This window comes from Pristiophorus japonicus, chromosome 13 (assembly GCF_044704955.1).
Source record: "Pristiophorus japonicus isolate sPriJap1 chromosome 13, sPriJap1.hap1, whole genome shotgun sequence".
Taxonomy (NCBI): Eukaryota; Metazoa; Chordata; class Chondrichthyes; family Pristiophoridae; genus Pristiophorus; species Pristiophorus japonicus.
In genome coordinates, this window is record NC_091989.1 from 196828384 (window position 1) to 196845970 (window position 17587).

Sequence of the window (17587 nt, forward strand, 5' to 3'; positions counted from 1 at the left end):
GGCAAAAGGAGAGTATTCCATCACACTCCTGACTTGTGCCTTTTTGATGGAGAAAAGGCTTTGGGGAGTCAGGAGGTGAGACACTTGCCGCAGAATACCCAGCCTCTGACCTGCTCTTGTTGTCACAGTATTTATGTAGCTAGCCCAGTTAAGTTTCTGGTCAATGGTGACCCCCCCCTCCCCCAGGATAATGATGGTGGGGGATTTGGTTGATGGTAATACCGTTGAATATCAAGGGGAAGTGGTTAGACTCTCGCTTGTTGGAGATGATCATTGCCTGGCACTTGTGTGGTGCGAATGTTACTTGCCACTTATCAGCCTAAGCCTGAATGTCGTCCAGGTCTTGCTGCATATGGGCATGGACTGCTTATGGTCTGCTTCATTATCTCAGGAGTTGCGAATGGCACTAAACGCTGTGCAGTCATCAGCGAATATCCCCACTTCTGACCTTATGATGGAGAGAAGGTAATTGATGGAGAAGCTGAGGATGGTTGGGCCTAGGACACTGCCCTGAGTAACTCTTGCAGCGATGTCCTGGGACTGTGATGATTGACCTCCAACCATGACAACCATCTTCCTTTGTTCTGGGTATGACTCCTGCCAATGGAGAGTTTTTCCCCTGATTCCCATTGACTTCAGTTTTACTAGGGCTCCTTGATGCCACACTTGGTCAAATGCTCTCACCTCACCTCTGGAATTCAGCTCTTTTGTCCATGTTTGGATCAAGGCTGTAATGAGGTCTGGAGCCGAGTGGTCTTGGCGGAACCAAAACTGAGCATCGATGAGCAGGTTATTGGTGAGTATGATCCACTTTATAGCACTGTCGACAACACCTTCCATCATTTTGCTAATGATTGAGAGTAGACTGATGGGTCGGTAATTAGCTGGATTGGATTTGTCCTGCTTTTTGTGGACATGACATACCTGAGCAGTTTTCTACATCGTCAGATAGATGCCAGTGTTGTCGCTGTACTGGAACAGCTTGGCTAGAGGCGCAGCTAGTTCTGGAGCACAAGTCTTCAGCCGACAGCTGGGCTGTTGTCGGGGCCCATAGCCTTTGCTGTATCCAGTGTGCTCAGCCATTTCTTGATATCACGTGGAGTGAATCGAATTGACTGAAGACTGGCTTCTGTAATAGTGGGAACCTCAGGAGGAGGCCGATATGGATCATCCACTCGGCACATCTGGCTTGTCGTTTGCACTCGCGTGCTGGGCTTCGCCGTCATTGAAGATGGGGATATTCATGGAGCCTCCTCCTCCCATTAGTTGTTTAATGGTCTACCACCATTCACGACTGGATGTGGCAGGACTGCAGAGCTTTGATCTGTTCCGTTGATTATGGGATTGCTTAGCCCTGTCTATAGCGTGCTGCTTCCGCTTTTTAGCATGCATGCAGTCCTGTGTTCCCCAGGTTGGCACCTCATTTTTAGGTACGCTTGTTGCTGCTCCTGGCATGCTCTTCTACTCTCCTTATTGAACCAGGGTTGTTCTCCTGGCTTGATGGTAATGGTAGAGTGAGGGATTATGCCGGGCCATGAGTTTACAAATTGTGGCAGAATACAATTCTGCTGCAGCAGATAGCCCACAGCGCCTCATGGATGCCCGGTTCTGAGTTGCTTGATCTGTTCTGAATCTATCCCATTTAGCACAGTTGTAGTTCCACACAACACGATGGAGGGTATGCTCAGTGTGAAGATGGGACTTTGTCTCCACAATGACTGTGCGGTGGTAGCTGCTACCAATGTCATGGACAGATGCATCTGCGACAGGTAGATTGGTGAGGAAGAGGTCAAGGAGGATTTTTCCTCGTGTTGGTTCTCTCACCGCCTGCCGCAGGCCCAGTCTGGCACCTCGTATCAATTGCCATGTGCGGAAGAGAGTTCCAAACTTCTGCCACCCTTTGTGTGTAGAAGTGTTTCCTAATTTCACTGCTGAAAGGTCTGGCTCTAATTTTTAGATTATGTCCCCTAGTCCTAGAATCCACAACCAGCGGCAATAGTTGATTTCTATCTACCCTATCAGTTCCCCTTAATATCCTGAAAACTTCGATCAGATTACCCTTTAAACTAAATTCTAGGGCATACAACCCGAATTTGGGTAATCTCTCCTCGTAACTTTGAAGTCCGGGTATCATTCTGGTAAACCTGCACTGCGCTCCCTACAAAGCCAATATATCCTTCCTACGGTGTGGTGCGCAGAACTGCTCACAGTGTTCCATGTCTAACTGCTGTCTTGTACAGCTGCAGTATAACTTCTACCCTCTTGTCCTCTAGTCCTCTGGAAAGAAAGGCCAGCATTCCATTATCCTTTTTGATTATTTTCTGTACCTGTTCATGACATTTTAATGATCGATGTACCTGGTCCTCCGAGGTCTCTTTGGACACCTATAGGGGCTAAAAATTCGGTATCACCCCGGTTGGGGCGCTAACTTTTGAGAAGTTTTAAAGTTTAGCACCAGACGCTAATCAATCTTGCTGCCTGGTAAATTCAGTCTCACCGCACAAAGAATGCAGGGGAGCGCAAAATCAGGCGTTAATGGTGTAGGTGAGTGGCGTTAGGCTCCAAGCGATAAATCAAAATGAGGTGTTGATAATCGGGAGTGAGCATGGGTGAAGGCGCCTTCTAGCCATTAAAGGGGAGGGTCACTGGAGTCTGCACACCAGCCTCCGATGATTCGGGAGTGCAGAACGGCGATACGCTGAGGGATGAAATGCAAAGTCCTTTGATGGCCCACAACACTCTGGGGACTAAGCAGCTTTTATTTGGCTGCAGATCCATCCTGCGCTCTCGGCCACTCATAACTGACCTTTGGAACGGAAGTTCCTTGAAAGTTGGGGTGCATCCCTTTAAGTAGCCAGCCGGCTGGTTCATGCCTCTGCTCCCTGGCGCTGTCGGCGCAAGGCAGTAAGGCAGGGGGCGCTACTGAAGTTTGCAGATCGGGAACCCAGCGACATTTCGCTGCCGTTACGATCTGCATGGCGAAAGGTGCCAAGCCGGTAACTCATTGCCGGCGCTATGGGGCCATCGAATTTGCTGTGCGGCGCGGAATTTGCCCCGCCGCGGGCCACTCCCGAGCGCCCCATTAGCGCCCCGCCCGGCACTAACATGCCAAATTTCTCCCCTCTACTGTTTTTAGCTTTTCACCATTTAGAATGTACCCTGTTCTATCCTTTTTACATCCAAAGTGGATGACCTCACATTTGCTTACATTGAAAACCATTTGCCACCGTTTTGCCCATTCAATTAATCTATCAATATCCCTTTGTAATGTTATTCTTTCATCTACACTACCTACAATGCTGCCTATCTTTGTGTCATCGGCAAATTTGTATATATGACTTTCTATGCCATCATCTACGTCGTTAATAAATATTGTGAATAGTTGAGGCCCCAACATAAATCCCCACGGGACATCCTGCCAATTTGAGTCCCTACCCATTATCCCTACTCTCTGTCTCCTGCTGCTCAGCCAATTTCCTAACCAGGTCAATAATGTTCCCTCAATTCTGTGGGCATCTAGCTTAGATAACAGTTTCTCATGTGGGACTTTATCAAATGCCTTCTGGAAGTCCATATAAATAATTGTCCACTACTTTAGTCACCTCTTCAAAAAATTCAATCAGTTTTGTCCTACCTTTCACAAATCCATGGCTCTCTCTGATCAACTGAAATTTTCTGAGGTGTTCAGTCACACCCTATCCTTAATTATAGACTCTTAACAATTCCCCGACAACAGATGTTAGGCTAACTGGTCTATAATTCCCTGGTTTCCCTCTCTACCATAAAAAGCGGAGTGACATGCGCCATTTTCCAATCTAACGGGACGGTTCCTGAATCTCGTGAACTTTGGAAGATTATATTTAGGGCATCTGCAATGTGCTCACCTACTTCCTTTATATCCCTGGGATAGAAATCATCTGGCTCTGGGGATTTGACACTCTTTTGCACCATTATTCTTTTCATGATTGAGAAACAGCCCCCAAACACCCAAAACACTAATAAAAAAAATACACCACATATTTAACATTAATTTAAATTAGTTATTTATGTCTTATAAAAAATATATATTTTTCTGTTTTAAAAAGTTTTTTATGGCTTAAAATAAACTTACCTTAGTGAGAAGGGTTTTAACAATAAAATGTATTTAAAAATTTTTATTTTACAAAGTTTTTGTGTGTTTTAAAATTCTTATGCCTGTAAAAGTAGACTTCCGCCTGCTTTTATCAGGCATAAGAGTTTTCAGAACATCCGCTGGGCAAGATATGGGTAAATACCGCAATCTTGCCCATGCAAATGTTCTGGCTCCCGAGATGCGGATGATCTATCAAGCTGGAGCTTGACAGACTAGAAAAGCCGGTTTTCAGCGCATATGCATTGTGCGTTGAGAACCGGCTTTTGCGATGCCTTCCTGGGTCCGTACACACTCCGTATGGACCCGGGGAGGCTGGGATTTCCAGCCCATTGAGTCCTTGTCCCTGATTCAATATCAGTCTCTTTGTGAATTCCAGCATGCAATCCTCTTCTACTGTAAATACTGACGTAAAGTAATTATTCAACATGTCCTCCATTTCCCCATTGTCATTAACAATATCACCACTTTCAGTTTTTAAGGGGCCAACATTGCTCTTGACCCTTATCTTTTTAATGTAACTGTAAAAATTTTTCATATTGATCATAGAATCATGGAAATTTACAGCACAGAAGGAGGCCATTTCAGCCCATCATGTCTGTGCCGGTCGACAAAGAACTATCCAGCCTAATCCCACCTTCCAGCTCTTGGTCTGTAGCTTTGTAGGTTACGGCACTTCAAGTGCATATCCAGGTACTTTTTAAAATGTGGTGAGGGTTTCTGCCTCTACCACCCTTTCAGGCAGTGAGTTCCAGACCCCCACCACCCTCTGGGTGAAAAACATTCACCTCAAATCCCCTTTAAACTTTCTACCAATTTCTTTAAATCTATGCCTCCTGGTTGTTGACCCCCTCTGCCAAGGGAAATAGATCCTTCCTATCCACCCTATCTCGGCCCCTCATAATTTTATACACCTCAATAAGGTCTTCCCTCAACCTCCTCTGTTCCAAAAGAAACAACTCCAGCCTATCCAATCTTTCCTCAAAAATTCTCCAGTCCAGCAACATCCTCGTAAATCTCCTCTGCACTCTTTCGAATGCAATCACATCTTTCCTGTAACGTGGTGACCAGAACTGCACGCAGTACTCCAGCTGTGGCCTAACTAGTGTTTTATACAGTTCAAGCCTAACCTCCCTGTTTTTGTGTTCTATGCCTCGGCTAATAAAGGCAAGTATCACGTATGCCTTTTTAACCACCTTATCTACCTGGCCTGCTACCTTCAGGGATTTGTGGACCTGCACTCCAAGGTCCCTTTGTTCCTCTACACTTCTTAGTGTCCTACCATTTAATGTGTATTCCCTTGCCTTGTTAGACTTCCCCAATGAATTGCCTCACACTTAACCGGATTGAATTCCATTTGCCACTGTTCTGCCCACCTGACCAGTTCATTCATTTTGATATCCCTTGCAAGTTTCTTTTCACACTCCCTTTTTGTAGCTCTTACTGTCTGTTTTGTGACCCTTTGCTGTTCTTTGTATCTTTCACATTCTCCAGGATCTGTGCTACTTTTTCCTTTTTTTATGCCCTATCCTTTAGTTTTATGCTGTCCCTTACCTCTATAGTTGTCCATGGCTGCTTTTTTTGGCAAATAGAGCTCTTTCCCCTCAGGAGTATAAACTGGTTCTGTATCACATTAAATTCTTATTAAACATCTCCCACTGATCTTCTCTTGTTTTACCCATTAACAGATTTACCCAGTTTACCGTGGACAGTCTCTGCCTTACCCCATTGAAGTCGGCCTTATCTAAGTATAATCTTAGTAGCTGTTTCGTGTTTCTCTCTTTCAAATGCTATGTTGAACTCGATCATGTTATGATTGTTATTGGATAAATGTTTACGCACAGTTAGGCTGTTAACTAAATCTGATTCATTACTAAATCTATTATAGCCTGCCCCCTTGTTGGTTCTAGGATATATTTGGTAGAAAACTATCCCAGACACACTCAAGAAATTCACTACCTGTCTGACAGGTGCTGATCTGCTTATCCCAATCTGTATGAAAGTTAAAATCCCCCATTAAAACCACTTTGCCTTTGCTACAAGCTTGTCTAATCTCTGCATTCATACAATCTAGCACTTCAGAGCTGCTACCAGGGGTCCTATACACAAATCCCACTACAGTCTTAGATCCTTTCGTGTTAGCGTGAATGTTTTCTCGGAAGAATCACTCAACACTCAAGAGTCGGTTCCAACGCCAATGCGGCCTTTATTTTCGCCGGCTGGGAGGAAGCCTCAGGACTGGATCTAGGCACTTCTCTCCGCCGAACAAAGAAATTCATCGATATTTATATGTTTTACAATAGTTCTTTACAGTTACTCAGCCCACTTCGGCTGGACACAATCCAATCATAACGATTACAGATTACATATAGGTTTCTTTAACCCAATAGAATTCCCCTGATACCTCAGGGGCTGTATGTTCGGTTTTTGTCAGCTTGGGCTGATTAATGACCTCGTTATGTGAGGTGGGCCCCCCCCTTATCTCTGTTCCTCGGGCTCTGCTGTGTGAAGTCCTGAATCAAAGGACATTCCACATCAGGTACTATAATGCTTTGTTGTAGTTATCTTGTCTCAAGTGAGTGAGCCAAGGCATTCCCGGTAGTGGGCCTCACAGGGCCATTGCTCGGTCAGCCCCAGTTCATTACTTGACTAACGGAGTTCCCATCATGCTTGGGCAGCCATTTTATATGTGGCCACTTTAAACCTATATGAGTTTAGACATATTCAGCAGGTGCCTGACTAGTGTTTTGATATATTCAGCAGGTGCCTAATGCCTACAATTCCCCCTTTCGGTAAAGGGACTAGTCCTAGTCCCCCTTTAACCGACCGCCCTTCTTTTATTAGATTTTGTGTACGGCCCGGTACTCCCTGCCTCAACGTGCTGGCCAGTCACGCGGTTTCAGGAGTCCCAGTTGCTTAAATCAAATTGACAAAGGCCAAATCCTCCTGCCCCTTTATTAGACAGGCTTGTTTAGTATTTGGGGACCGGTCATGGTTCGCTCTTCGGCATGTGTGGTGCCTGCATGCCCCATGTTATTGCTAAGATCAATTTTATCCCGACCAGTATGTGTGAAATTATTCGAATCCAAGGATGGATGTTCACATTTATTCCCCAGTCCCAGACTTTTCTGCACCAACTCTGACTTTGTAAGTCTACATCGATATCTTCTTCCAGTACTTTGATTTTAGTTTGCAGTTGGTGGTAGAGCTTTAAGGATTGACCCACCCTGAGCCTCAATTCTCGTAATACTTCGGTTAGATGTGGGATAGGGACCTGATCTGGCTCGTCATAATCCTGCAAATAATCGTGGAGCTGATCGGTTACATCAATAACTTCGGGCTTCCGGCGCCTAACCTGGGTGATATGCGCTTGCCCGATCGCGACAGGTCGTAGCGGCGCAAAGCAAAAGTTAGGTTGTGGTATCGGGCACTGCAGGTCATTATACTGGTATGAACGCTCTGTGGTAGAGATGCAGTATCTTCCCTTCCCTCCGTAGCCTACCCTCGCGAAGTGCCTGTGTGCGGGCACTATTTCTAATACACACCTGTCGGTTCGGTTAAACCCGCACTCGTCTAGCTCACCTCGGCCTACCGGGTGTGGGCATACTGTGATCTCCCCCCTTTGCTTGCATTCTGTTAGGGAGATCCCGGTAAGTATGTTGTTTCGGCGAACGGCAGAGTGGTGGTCAGATAGTAACGTATGGAGACATTTTCCCGTATTACTCCGATATTCTCTAGTTGGTACAGGGGGAATGGCCCTGAGTCCGGCGTGGCTATAGGGATCATCAGGACTATCCCTATCCCAATATTCCTACCCATCTGGCAATCTGGAATCGTTGGGTATACTCGGGTCAGTCCCTTCAGAGTACAATTATCCAGTGTCCCCCTCTGTTTAGCCAACTGAGCTAAATGTGAACTGTCTATCCAATCGGGTACCTCCCCGCGTTGGATCTGATCGAGATTGTGGCGGATCTGTCCCACCATCCACAGACCATAAGTGTGACAGAGTTGCCCCTGTCTTTGCTTTCAGGTATCTTCTCTTTCTCTATCAATGAGGTGATTGATGGTTTTGGCGTGAGCTTCCAGGACTGAGATGCCATCCAACTGGATTTCGGCACCCTCCTTTCCTAGGTTGGCTTGGTCTTCCTGGTTTTGCTCCACCCTTTCTAATAACCCCTTCAACACCCCTCTAAGCTGTTCCACCCTCTCGTTTAACCCTTGTATGTCTATCGAGTTTACTACGGAGGTCCCTGTATTGAAGCCGGTAGCAACATCATTAACTATTCCCCTCTTTATCCTGGGGGCTGACCCCTGTCCTCGGAATCTACTGGCACCCATTGCATCGGCAGCCTGCTGCATTACAACTTTACTTAATACATTGTACTTTTTCCTTGACTGTTCTGTACAGTATTCCGGCATCTGGATGCCTGAAATATTGATCAGGACAGGCACAATTTCATGTTTAACATTATCATACAATAATTCCCCTTCGTTGTACATTACAATCCCATTTTCTGGTCCCTTAGTAGTTATGGGACAAGGCAGTTCCTCGGGCAATGTAGTGGTTCTTATGGGGCGCGGTGTCGGAGAGGGTGAGAAGCATACATACAATGATATTGCAGCCGCCCCCACCTCCTCGTAGTACCCACACAGCCCCACTCCCTTTTTGCGGATGACTGATTGCTGGGACTGTCCCGGAGGCGCGCAAATTATGCCGAAAGTACATTCATCGGGCTCTTTGACATCCCTCCGTTTAATGCAGCTGCTCCTTATACCCGTGGAGCACTGTACACATACCCAGTTCTTATTAGGATTCACTTGTAACCATGCATTAAAATAAGTCCTGTCCTTGCTCCAATCCTTGGCTGCTGGGATGCACATTCCATCCGTTAATTAAACAAGACTCCATAGTTCATGTAGTTGTTTATTTCCTGAGTGCGCTGCAATCCGTTGGTATCATCCAGTGTTTGCGTGGGTCTTGAGGTTCCCAGTATCATGAATCCCCAGAGTCGAAGTCACCACTGCGGTCCCATCTTGGTGAGTGTTTTATCTGAAAATTTTAAACAGATAGCCTGGTCGTCACCAGGTGTTAGGTTCTGGTCTACTTGTGTCGCTGTCACTCTGTGGAATCGGAGGTAAGGATTAGGTTAACCATATTCTTTATAGTCGTACCATCTCTATTACTTCATGGCCCTGTCTGGGCTGCCGTCGGTTTTGCATTTGAGCCTGCTGTGCTCGAGCCTGCACTTTAAAGTGCATCTGCCATGTGTCTGTCTATGTCCTCCTAAAATCTGCTATCATGCTATTTACTACATTACAGAGTCAGCTGGATAGCACTCTCACCTGAGTCAGAAGGTTGTGGATTCAAGTCCCACTCCAGCAGCCTGAGCACAAATCTAGGCTGACACTCCAGTGCAGTACTGAGGCAGTGTTGGACTGTCAGAGGCACTGTCTCTCGGATGAGACGTTAAACCGAGGCCTTTTTACGTTGCAAAGTTTTGTATTATCCACAAACTTCAAAATTATACTTCCTATACTGAAGTCCACATCATTTATATGAGTGTTTAAAAAATGTGTCTAATGTTCCATTGGTTGTCTCGAAGGAATTTGGTACCCTGACCACAAGATCCAGTGAGTGACATACTCCAAAGCTCCAAAATGAAATTCTTAGTCACTTTAGCACAGATCACTGGAATGCTGCCTGGTATGAGGAAATACAAAGAAAGTGTCAGCTGTGGCTCAGTGGGTAGCACTCTCACCTCTGAGTCAGAAGGTTGTAGGTTCAAGTCCCACTCCAGGGACTTGAGCACAAAAATATAAGCTGACACTCCAGTGCAGTGCTGAGGGAGTGCTGCACTGTCTTTCAGATGAGATGTTAAACTGAGGCCTCATCTGCTCTCTTAGATAGATTTAAAAGATCCCATGGCACTATTTCGAAGAACAGCAGGAGGAGTTATCCCTAGTGTCCTAGCCAATATTTATCCCTCAATCAATGTAACAAAAACAGATTATCTGTTTTATCCTTTTTATTATCATTATCATATTGCTGTTTGTGGGAGCATGCTGTGCGCAATTGTCTGCCGCATTTCCTACATTACAACAGTGATTTCAATACAGATGTACTTCATTGTCTGTAAAGCGTCTTCAGACGTCCTGACGTCGTGAAAGGCTTTAGAAAAATGCAAGTCTTTTTTTTTTAAATGGGGTATTTTTATTCATACTACACAGATTATGGGGAGATATGATGGTGTTTAAAATGGTGATGGAAGGATGGAATGGGGTAGAGAGAAGCAGACTGTTTCCAGTAGTTGAGGGTCGAGGACGAGGGACCACAGATACAAGATTAAATGTACGAGATTTAGAAATGAGGGCAGGAGAAACGTCTTCACACACAGAGTTGTGAGGCTGTGGGATTCACGCCCAGGGTTGGTGGTTGAAAAACTGTCAACATTCAGGATTAGATTGGAGAGGTGGATGAAGGAAACACTTCAACACCCGGGAAACTGAGATTTTCTGCTCCTTTTGTTCTCCAAAACATCGCTCTGTACAGATGATGTTGCATCTGTTTTCTATCAATAGAGTGGGTTCCATGAACTTGAGAGATGGTAAATGCACAAGCAGCTGAAAGACTGATCTTTTTTCACATGACAGCTACTTTACCAGTTAGCAGAGGCCACGGACCACATTAAGGTCGTGCCGCCAGCCACTATTTAATCACCAATAGCACCATTGACAAGGGCGGCAGGCCATCAGCGGCAGATCGGGGCCATCATAGGAGCGGCAAGCGGTGACCCTTGAACAGCGTGGCGGGCCCGACCTGCGAGAGACCATCAGCGGCAGGTCGAGGCCATAAAAGGAGCGGCGAGCGGCGGCCATGGGCAGCGTGGCAGCGTACCACTTCAAGGTACAGCGCGAGCTGGCGCAGGAGGGCGACGGCAGCGAAGAGGGACATCATCAAGGTTCAGTTCGGTGATTGGAGCGTGGGCAGATACAGCAGGAGCAACGAGTGGGATATGATCGGGGTCGAGGAGAGGCGTGAGTTTGGGGCCAGAAGAGGCGAGGGCCCAGGGGCAGCACGGGCCCAGCCCACACTGCGATGTGTGTGCGCACTAGGCCCGTGCAGCAGAGCTGGTCTCCAGTCGTCTTGGTTAACCCTTGCCACTGGACCAAGACCTCGCTCTGTCAAGCCCGTGTGGTGGCTGGTGTGCAACGGTCACCACATGTTAAAAAAATCCACGCACTTGCATCTTCCACCCTTCAGGATGTAGTTTGGGACCTGGAATATTAGGTCCTTCATTGAAACATGTGAACTCATCTCTTTTTGGCGTGGAAGCAAATCATCCTCGTTCGAGGGACTGCCTATGATGATGATGAGACAAGGGTAGCCTGGGTTTCTCTAGAGGATGGGTCCCAACCCCAAGCCGGCTGTGACTGACCCTCTGCCCTGTCGCCCTTGTGAGGCTTTGTGCCATCTAAGGTCCCCTTGTTCCGCTTCCTTTACCCCACCGAGCCAGACTGGGGGTGAACCCCTTAATATTCAGGTTCAAACAGTCTGGTTTATGACAGTTGAGAGATTCTGGCACATGGAACTTTCCCATCGACTCAAGCTGATGATCGAGGAATCGCAGCCAAGCAAAAAGCAAACAAGTGACAGCAAAATACAAAAAGCATTGCAGAGATTGTCACGTAACTGACACTTTCCCAGACCCCAGCCACTTGGTGCAAAGATCCCTGAACACACCGTGACGAATGTTTACTTTTATTGAGTAATTTGACTTTGTTTTCTGTCCTTTTTGTTATTGTCGAGTTTGAAAAAGGTAAATGTCAGACGTCAGTGGGAAAGTTGGGCTTGGGGTCGGTGGCCGGACACAGCCTACCTCTGGGACCAATGGGCAGCAGGAGCCAAGCTCCCCGCCTACCCAGCCCTGCTTTTAGAGCCCGTGACCTCCCTTCCTCCTCACTTCGCCACCACTGGGACTGCAACTTTCTCCGGACACCTTCAGAACTTTCTCCAGGTACCCGACTCCGGCACCGAGGTGTTCAATCAAATGTCATTCGTTGATTTTTGTTCAGAACAATATATAAAATTGCAGCTAATTAGTTTTACTAGTACTAAAATTAAGTTTAATTATTACAATTACTTTTATAAGTAAAATAATCTGTGCTATTGACGTTTGACAAGTGTAGATTTTAAAAACGGCACAGTTGACCGACGTGAATGAAAGAAAGCAGGTTTTATCCTTCCAGTAAATATAGAAAGCCTCTTCTTCCCTTCATCTCTTTAATTCATCGCCTACCTCTTTTCTTCACTTCATCTGTCCAGTATTGCCAACTATCTTGATTCCATTGCAAGAGACATGATTTCAGAGTGAGATAAAGCTTCATCCGCTATGGAACACCTAAATCTCACGATTAAAAACTAATGTGAATTGCGCCTGCGAGGAACGGCCTCTACCCGGCCTGTTAGAAATGGCAGCGGCCTCTAAGTGAGTGAGTGAGTGACTATGGGATGACAGGGGGCCAACTGATCGCGACAACAAAACTCAGAGCAGTGGCAGCGGGAGCGAACGCCATTTTTAATTGAGGGCGCGCGGCCCAGGCCCAAACCGGATGGGTCTGAAGTACCTGCGCCTCATCATCATAGGCAGTCCCTCGCAATCGAGGAAGACTTGCTTCCACTCTAAAAATGAGTCCTTAGGTGACTGAACAGTCCAATACGAGAGCCACAGTCCCTGTCACAGGTGGGACAGACACTCTTTGAGGGAAAGAGGGGATGGGACTGGTTTGCCACACGCTCCTTCCACTGCCTGCGCTTGATTTCTGCATGCTCTCGGCAATGAGACTCGAGGTGTTCAGCGCCCTCCCGGATGCACTTCCTCCACTTAGGGCGGTCTTTGGCCACGGACTCCCAGGTGTCGGTGGGGATGTTGCACTTTATCAGGGAGGCTTTGAGGGTGCGCCTATCGGGTGGCCCAAAGACCACCCCTTGGCTTCACAGCACAATATGGGAAGGGAGTCTCGAGCTCCGGGATGTGGAGTCTCGGGTAGTTTCATTCTACAGGATAGCTCTGCCTGGGGCTCCAATAAAACCCAACCCAGGGCCACCAAACTCAGCCTAGCCCGGGCAAATTGACCAGGGAAAGCAGCGACTCGCCCGCAGCACCACCGCCGCTTTAACGCAGAACATGGGGCAGAGTCCAAGCCAGTGCTCCTGGGCTTTCTTCAGCTGAATGTGTCGGAGAGCCGGGCGAGCTCGGTTTCACTTCCCTCTCTCGCTCCCTGCCTCCCGGTGCCAAGCTCTGCCTGTCCCCGGCCTCTCCCCCACTCTCTGCACACGGTCCGTGTTGCGGAGGATGCGCAACTCACACGTGCTGGGAGCTGGAGTCCGGCTTTAATGCGGCGAAAGCGGCAGCGTTTACTCATCCCTTTCCACTCTCCCCTTCTCCGTTCTCCCCTTCCCTCTCTCCTCTCCACTCTCCCCTTCCCCCTCTCCCCTCCGTCTCATTCCCCTTCACTTCCACAACACAGGAATTATTTGGGGGGGTTTCTGGAGTGGTGGCGGGTAGCCTGTGAAAGTACCTACGTCTGCCGCTGCGTCCCGAGCCGTCCGTTGAAGAGCGTTTGCAGGGAGTTGGGGGGAGGTAGGGAATAAGGTCAGTGAGGGGGCTGGAACTGCCCCTTCCATCGTTGCCTTACAAATAATTAATTTTTATAACTTGTTGGGATGAACGGGTGGTGTAATGACGGCTTCCGAATAGCGGAAGGAATGTTGCGGCTACGATGTGGCAGGCGGGACGGTTGTAACTGAAAAGGAGCAAAGGTCGCGGAATGCACGTCCTGTCAGGGAGAAAAGCTCCGCAAGGGCCAAGCGAGGGAAAAATACCAACTCATGACTTCTCACCAAATCTCATGATTTTTAAGAGTTTGTCTCGTGAGTTATGAGACAGTGTGTTTGGCGTTGCTGCAGATGGCAGATCAGGCTTGAGGGACTGAATGGCCTGCTCCTGCTCCTAGGCATAATGTCAGGAAGTTGAAGAAAATATATTGGGACCAGATTGCAAAGCTCTTTTCTGGCCCTATGTTAACGCCGGTTATATTGCCAGTTACCTCAGTACCTGAAATAGGGTTTGTCTGGAGAGACTGTGATCTGCAGCACCTCACTGCTCATATCCAGCTCAGCAAACACCTCCCTCTCCAGTGCAATCACATCTTTCCTGTAATGTAGTGACCAGAACTGCACACAGTACTCTAACTGTGGCCTTACTAGTGTTTTATAGAGTTGAAACATAATCTTCCTGCTCTTGTATTCAGAACATTTGTGCTGCAAAAGTCAAAATCGAGTTTCCTCTTGTTCTTGAGTCTGGATTTTACAGACAGTAGCACCCCGTTCTCCTCCAGGAACAGTGTCGGGCCAGGGTCACTCCTGCGGATCCAAACTAAAAGCGGTGTCACGGCTTGATTACAAACTTCTGCAAGTTTGTAAATCATAGAATCATAGAAATTTACAGCACAGAAGGAGGCCATTTCGGCCCATCGTGTCCGTGCCGGCCGACAAAAGCTATCCAACCTAATCCCACCTTCCAGCTCTTGGTCCGTAGCCCTGTAGGTTACAGCACTTTAAGTGCATATCCATTCACCCCTTAAATGTGCCTCTACCACCCTTTCAGGCAGTAAGTTCTAGACCCCCACCACACCCTCTGGGTGAAAAATTTCCCCTCATATCTCCTCTAAACCTCTTCCCAATTATTTTAAATCGATGTCCCCTAGTTGTTGACCCCTCCGCCAAGGGAAACAGGTCCTTCCTATCCACTCTAACTCGGCCCCTCATAATTTTATACACCTCAATAAGGTCACCCCTCAGCCTCCTCTGTTCCAAGGAAAACAAACCCATCCTCTTCAATCTTTCCGTATAGCTAAAAGTTTCCAGACCAGGCAACATCCTCGTCAATCTCCTCTGTACCCTCTCTAGTGCAATCAATCTTTACTTAAATGTGGTGACCAGAACTGCACGCAGTACTCTAGCTGTGGCTTAACCTGTGTTTTATACAATTCAAGCATAACCTCTTTGCTCTTGTATTCTATGCCTCGACTAATAAAGGCAAGTATTCCATATGCCTTCTTCACCACCTTATCCACCTGGCCTGCTACCTTCGGGGATTTGTGGATCTGCACTCCAAGGTCCCTCTGTTCCTCTACATTTCTAAGTGTCCTACCATTTATTGTATATTTCCTTGCCTTATTAGCCCTCCCCAAATGCATTACCTCACACTTATCCCGATAGAATTCCATTTGCCACTGTTTTGCCGACCTGACCGGTACATTGATATCTTCCTGCAGTCCGCAGATTTCTTCTTCATTATCAACCACACAGCTGATTTGTGTATCCTCTGCAATCTTCTTAATCATACCCCCTACATTCAAGTCCAAATCATTGATATAATAACCACAAAAAGCAAGGGACCTAGTACTGATCTCTGCGGAACCCCACAGGAAACATCCTTCCAGTCACAAACACCATCAACCATTACCCTTTGCTTCCTACCCGTGAGCCAATTTTGGATTCAATTTGCCGCTTTTTCCCTGGATCCCATTGGCTTTTACTTTTGTGAGCAGTCTGCCATGTGGGACCCGAGCAAAACCCTTGCTAAAATCCATGTGAAGCACATCAAATGCACTACCCTCATCGACCCTCCGTGTTACCTCTTCAAAAAATTCAATTAAGTTAGTCAGACATGATCTGCCCTTAACAACTCTATGCTGGCTGTCCTTGATTAATCCGTGTCTTTCTAAATGAAGAATTATCCTGTCCCTCAGGATTTTTTCCAATAATTTTCCCACCACTGAGGTTAGGCTGACTGGCCTGTAATTACTCAGTCTATCCCTTTCTTCCTTTTTAAACAAAGTATAACGTTACCAGTCCTCCGGCACCGCACCTGTAGCCTGAGAGGATTGGAAAATGATGGTCAGTGCCTCTGCTATTTCCTCCTTTGCTTTTCTTAACAGCCGGGATACATTTCATCCGGGCCTGGGGATTTATCCAATTTCAAAGCTGCTAAGCCCCTTAATACTTCACACTATGTTTATTTCATCTAATACTTCACACGCCTCCTCCCTGATTGCAATGTCTGCATCGCTCCTCTCTTTTGTGAAAACAGACATAAAGACATAAAGTGTTCGACTTTTAACGTGTGTACAATAACATCAACCTGTATTTATATAGCGCCTTTAATGTAGTAAAACATCTCAAGGCGCTTCACAAGAATTTAACAGCAAGCTACATAAGCTTGGTCAAAGAGGTAGGTTTCAAGGAGTGTCTGAAAGGAGGAAAGAGGTGGAGAGGTTTAGGGATGGAATTTCAGAGCTTGGGGCCCAGGCAACAGAAGGCGCGGCCACCGATGGTTGAGCGATTATAATCAGGGATGCTCAAGAGCAGAATTAGAGGAGCTCAGATATCTCGGTGGGAGGGGAGGGGTTGTGGGGCTGGAGGAGATTATAGAGATAGGGAGGAGTGGGGCCATGGAGGAATTTGAAAATAAGGATAAGAATTTTGAAAGCGATGCGTTGCTGAACTGGGAGCCAATGTAGGTCAGCGGGAATGATGAGTGAACGGGACTTGGTGCGAGTTAGGACACGAGCAGCCGAGTTTTGGATGACCTCAGGTTAATGTAGGATAGAAAGTGGGAGGCCAGCCAGGATTGCGTCGAATAGTCAAGTCTAGAGGTAACAAAGGCATGGATAAGGGTTTCAGCAGCGGATGAGCTAAGGCAAGGGCGGAGACGGACGATGTTACAGAGGTGGAAATAGGCGGTCTTAGTTATGCTGCAGATATGTGGTCGGAAGCTCATTTCAGGGTCAAAAATGACAATGAAGTTGGGAACAGTTTGGTTCAGCCTCAGACAGATGTTAGGGAGAGGGATGGAGTCAGTGGCTAGGGAACGGAGTTTGTGGCGGGAACCGAAAACAATGGCTTCGGTCTTCCCAATATTTAATTCGAGAAAATTCCTGCTCGGACAAGCAGTCTGACAATTTAGAGACCGTGGAGGGGTTGAGAGAAGTGGTGGTGAGGTAGAGCTGGGTGTCGTCAGTGTACATGTGGAAAATGAGGCTGTGTTTTCGGATGATGTTGCCAAGGGGCAGCATGTAGATGAGAAATAGGAGGGGGCCAAGGATAGCTCCTTGGGAGACACCAGAGGCAACGATATGGGAGCAGGAAGAGAAACCATTGTAGGTGATTCTCTGGCTACGATTAGATAGATAAAAATGGAACTAGGCGAATGCATGTTCACAATCACAAAGGATGTCATCTGTGATTCTGATGAGAGCCGTTTCGGTACTGTGGCCTAGGGGGAGGAAACCTGGAGGGATTCAAACATGGAGTGGTGGACAAAATGGGTACGGATTTGGAGAGGAAAGGGAGATTGGAGATGGGCCAGTAGTTTGCAAGGACGGAGGGGGTCA

At 47.1% G+C, this 17587-nt stretch overlaps 1 protein-coding gene across 1 annotated transcript in view; it reads left to right on the forward strand.

Annotated features, from left to right (window-relative positions):
- The first annotated feature begins 1671 nt into the window (after positions 1-1671).
- The window catches only part of tat (tyrosine aminotransferase), an 81761-nt gene continuing 65845 nt past the window's right edge, over positions 1672-17587 (forward strand). Inside the window, 1 exon segment of the mRNA XM_070896881.1 lies at positions 1672-1769. Within this exon segment, the coding sequence (XP_070752982.1) occupies positions 1672-1769 (98 nt within the window).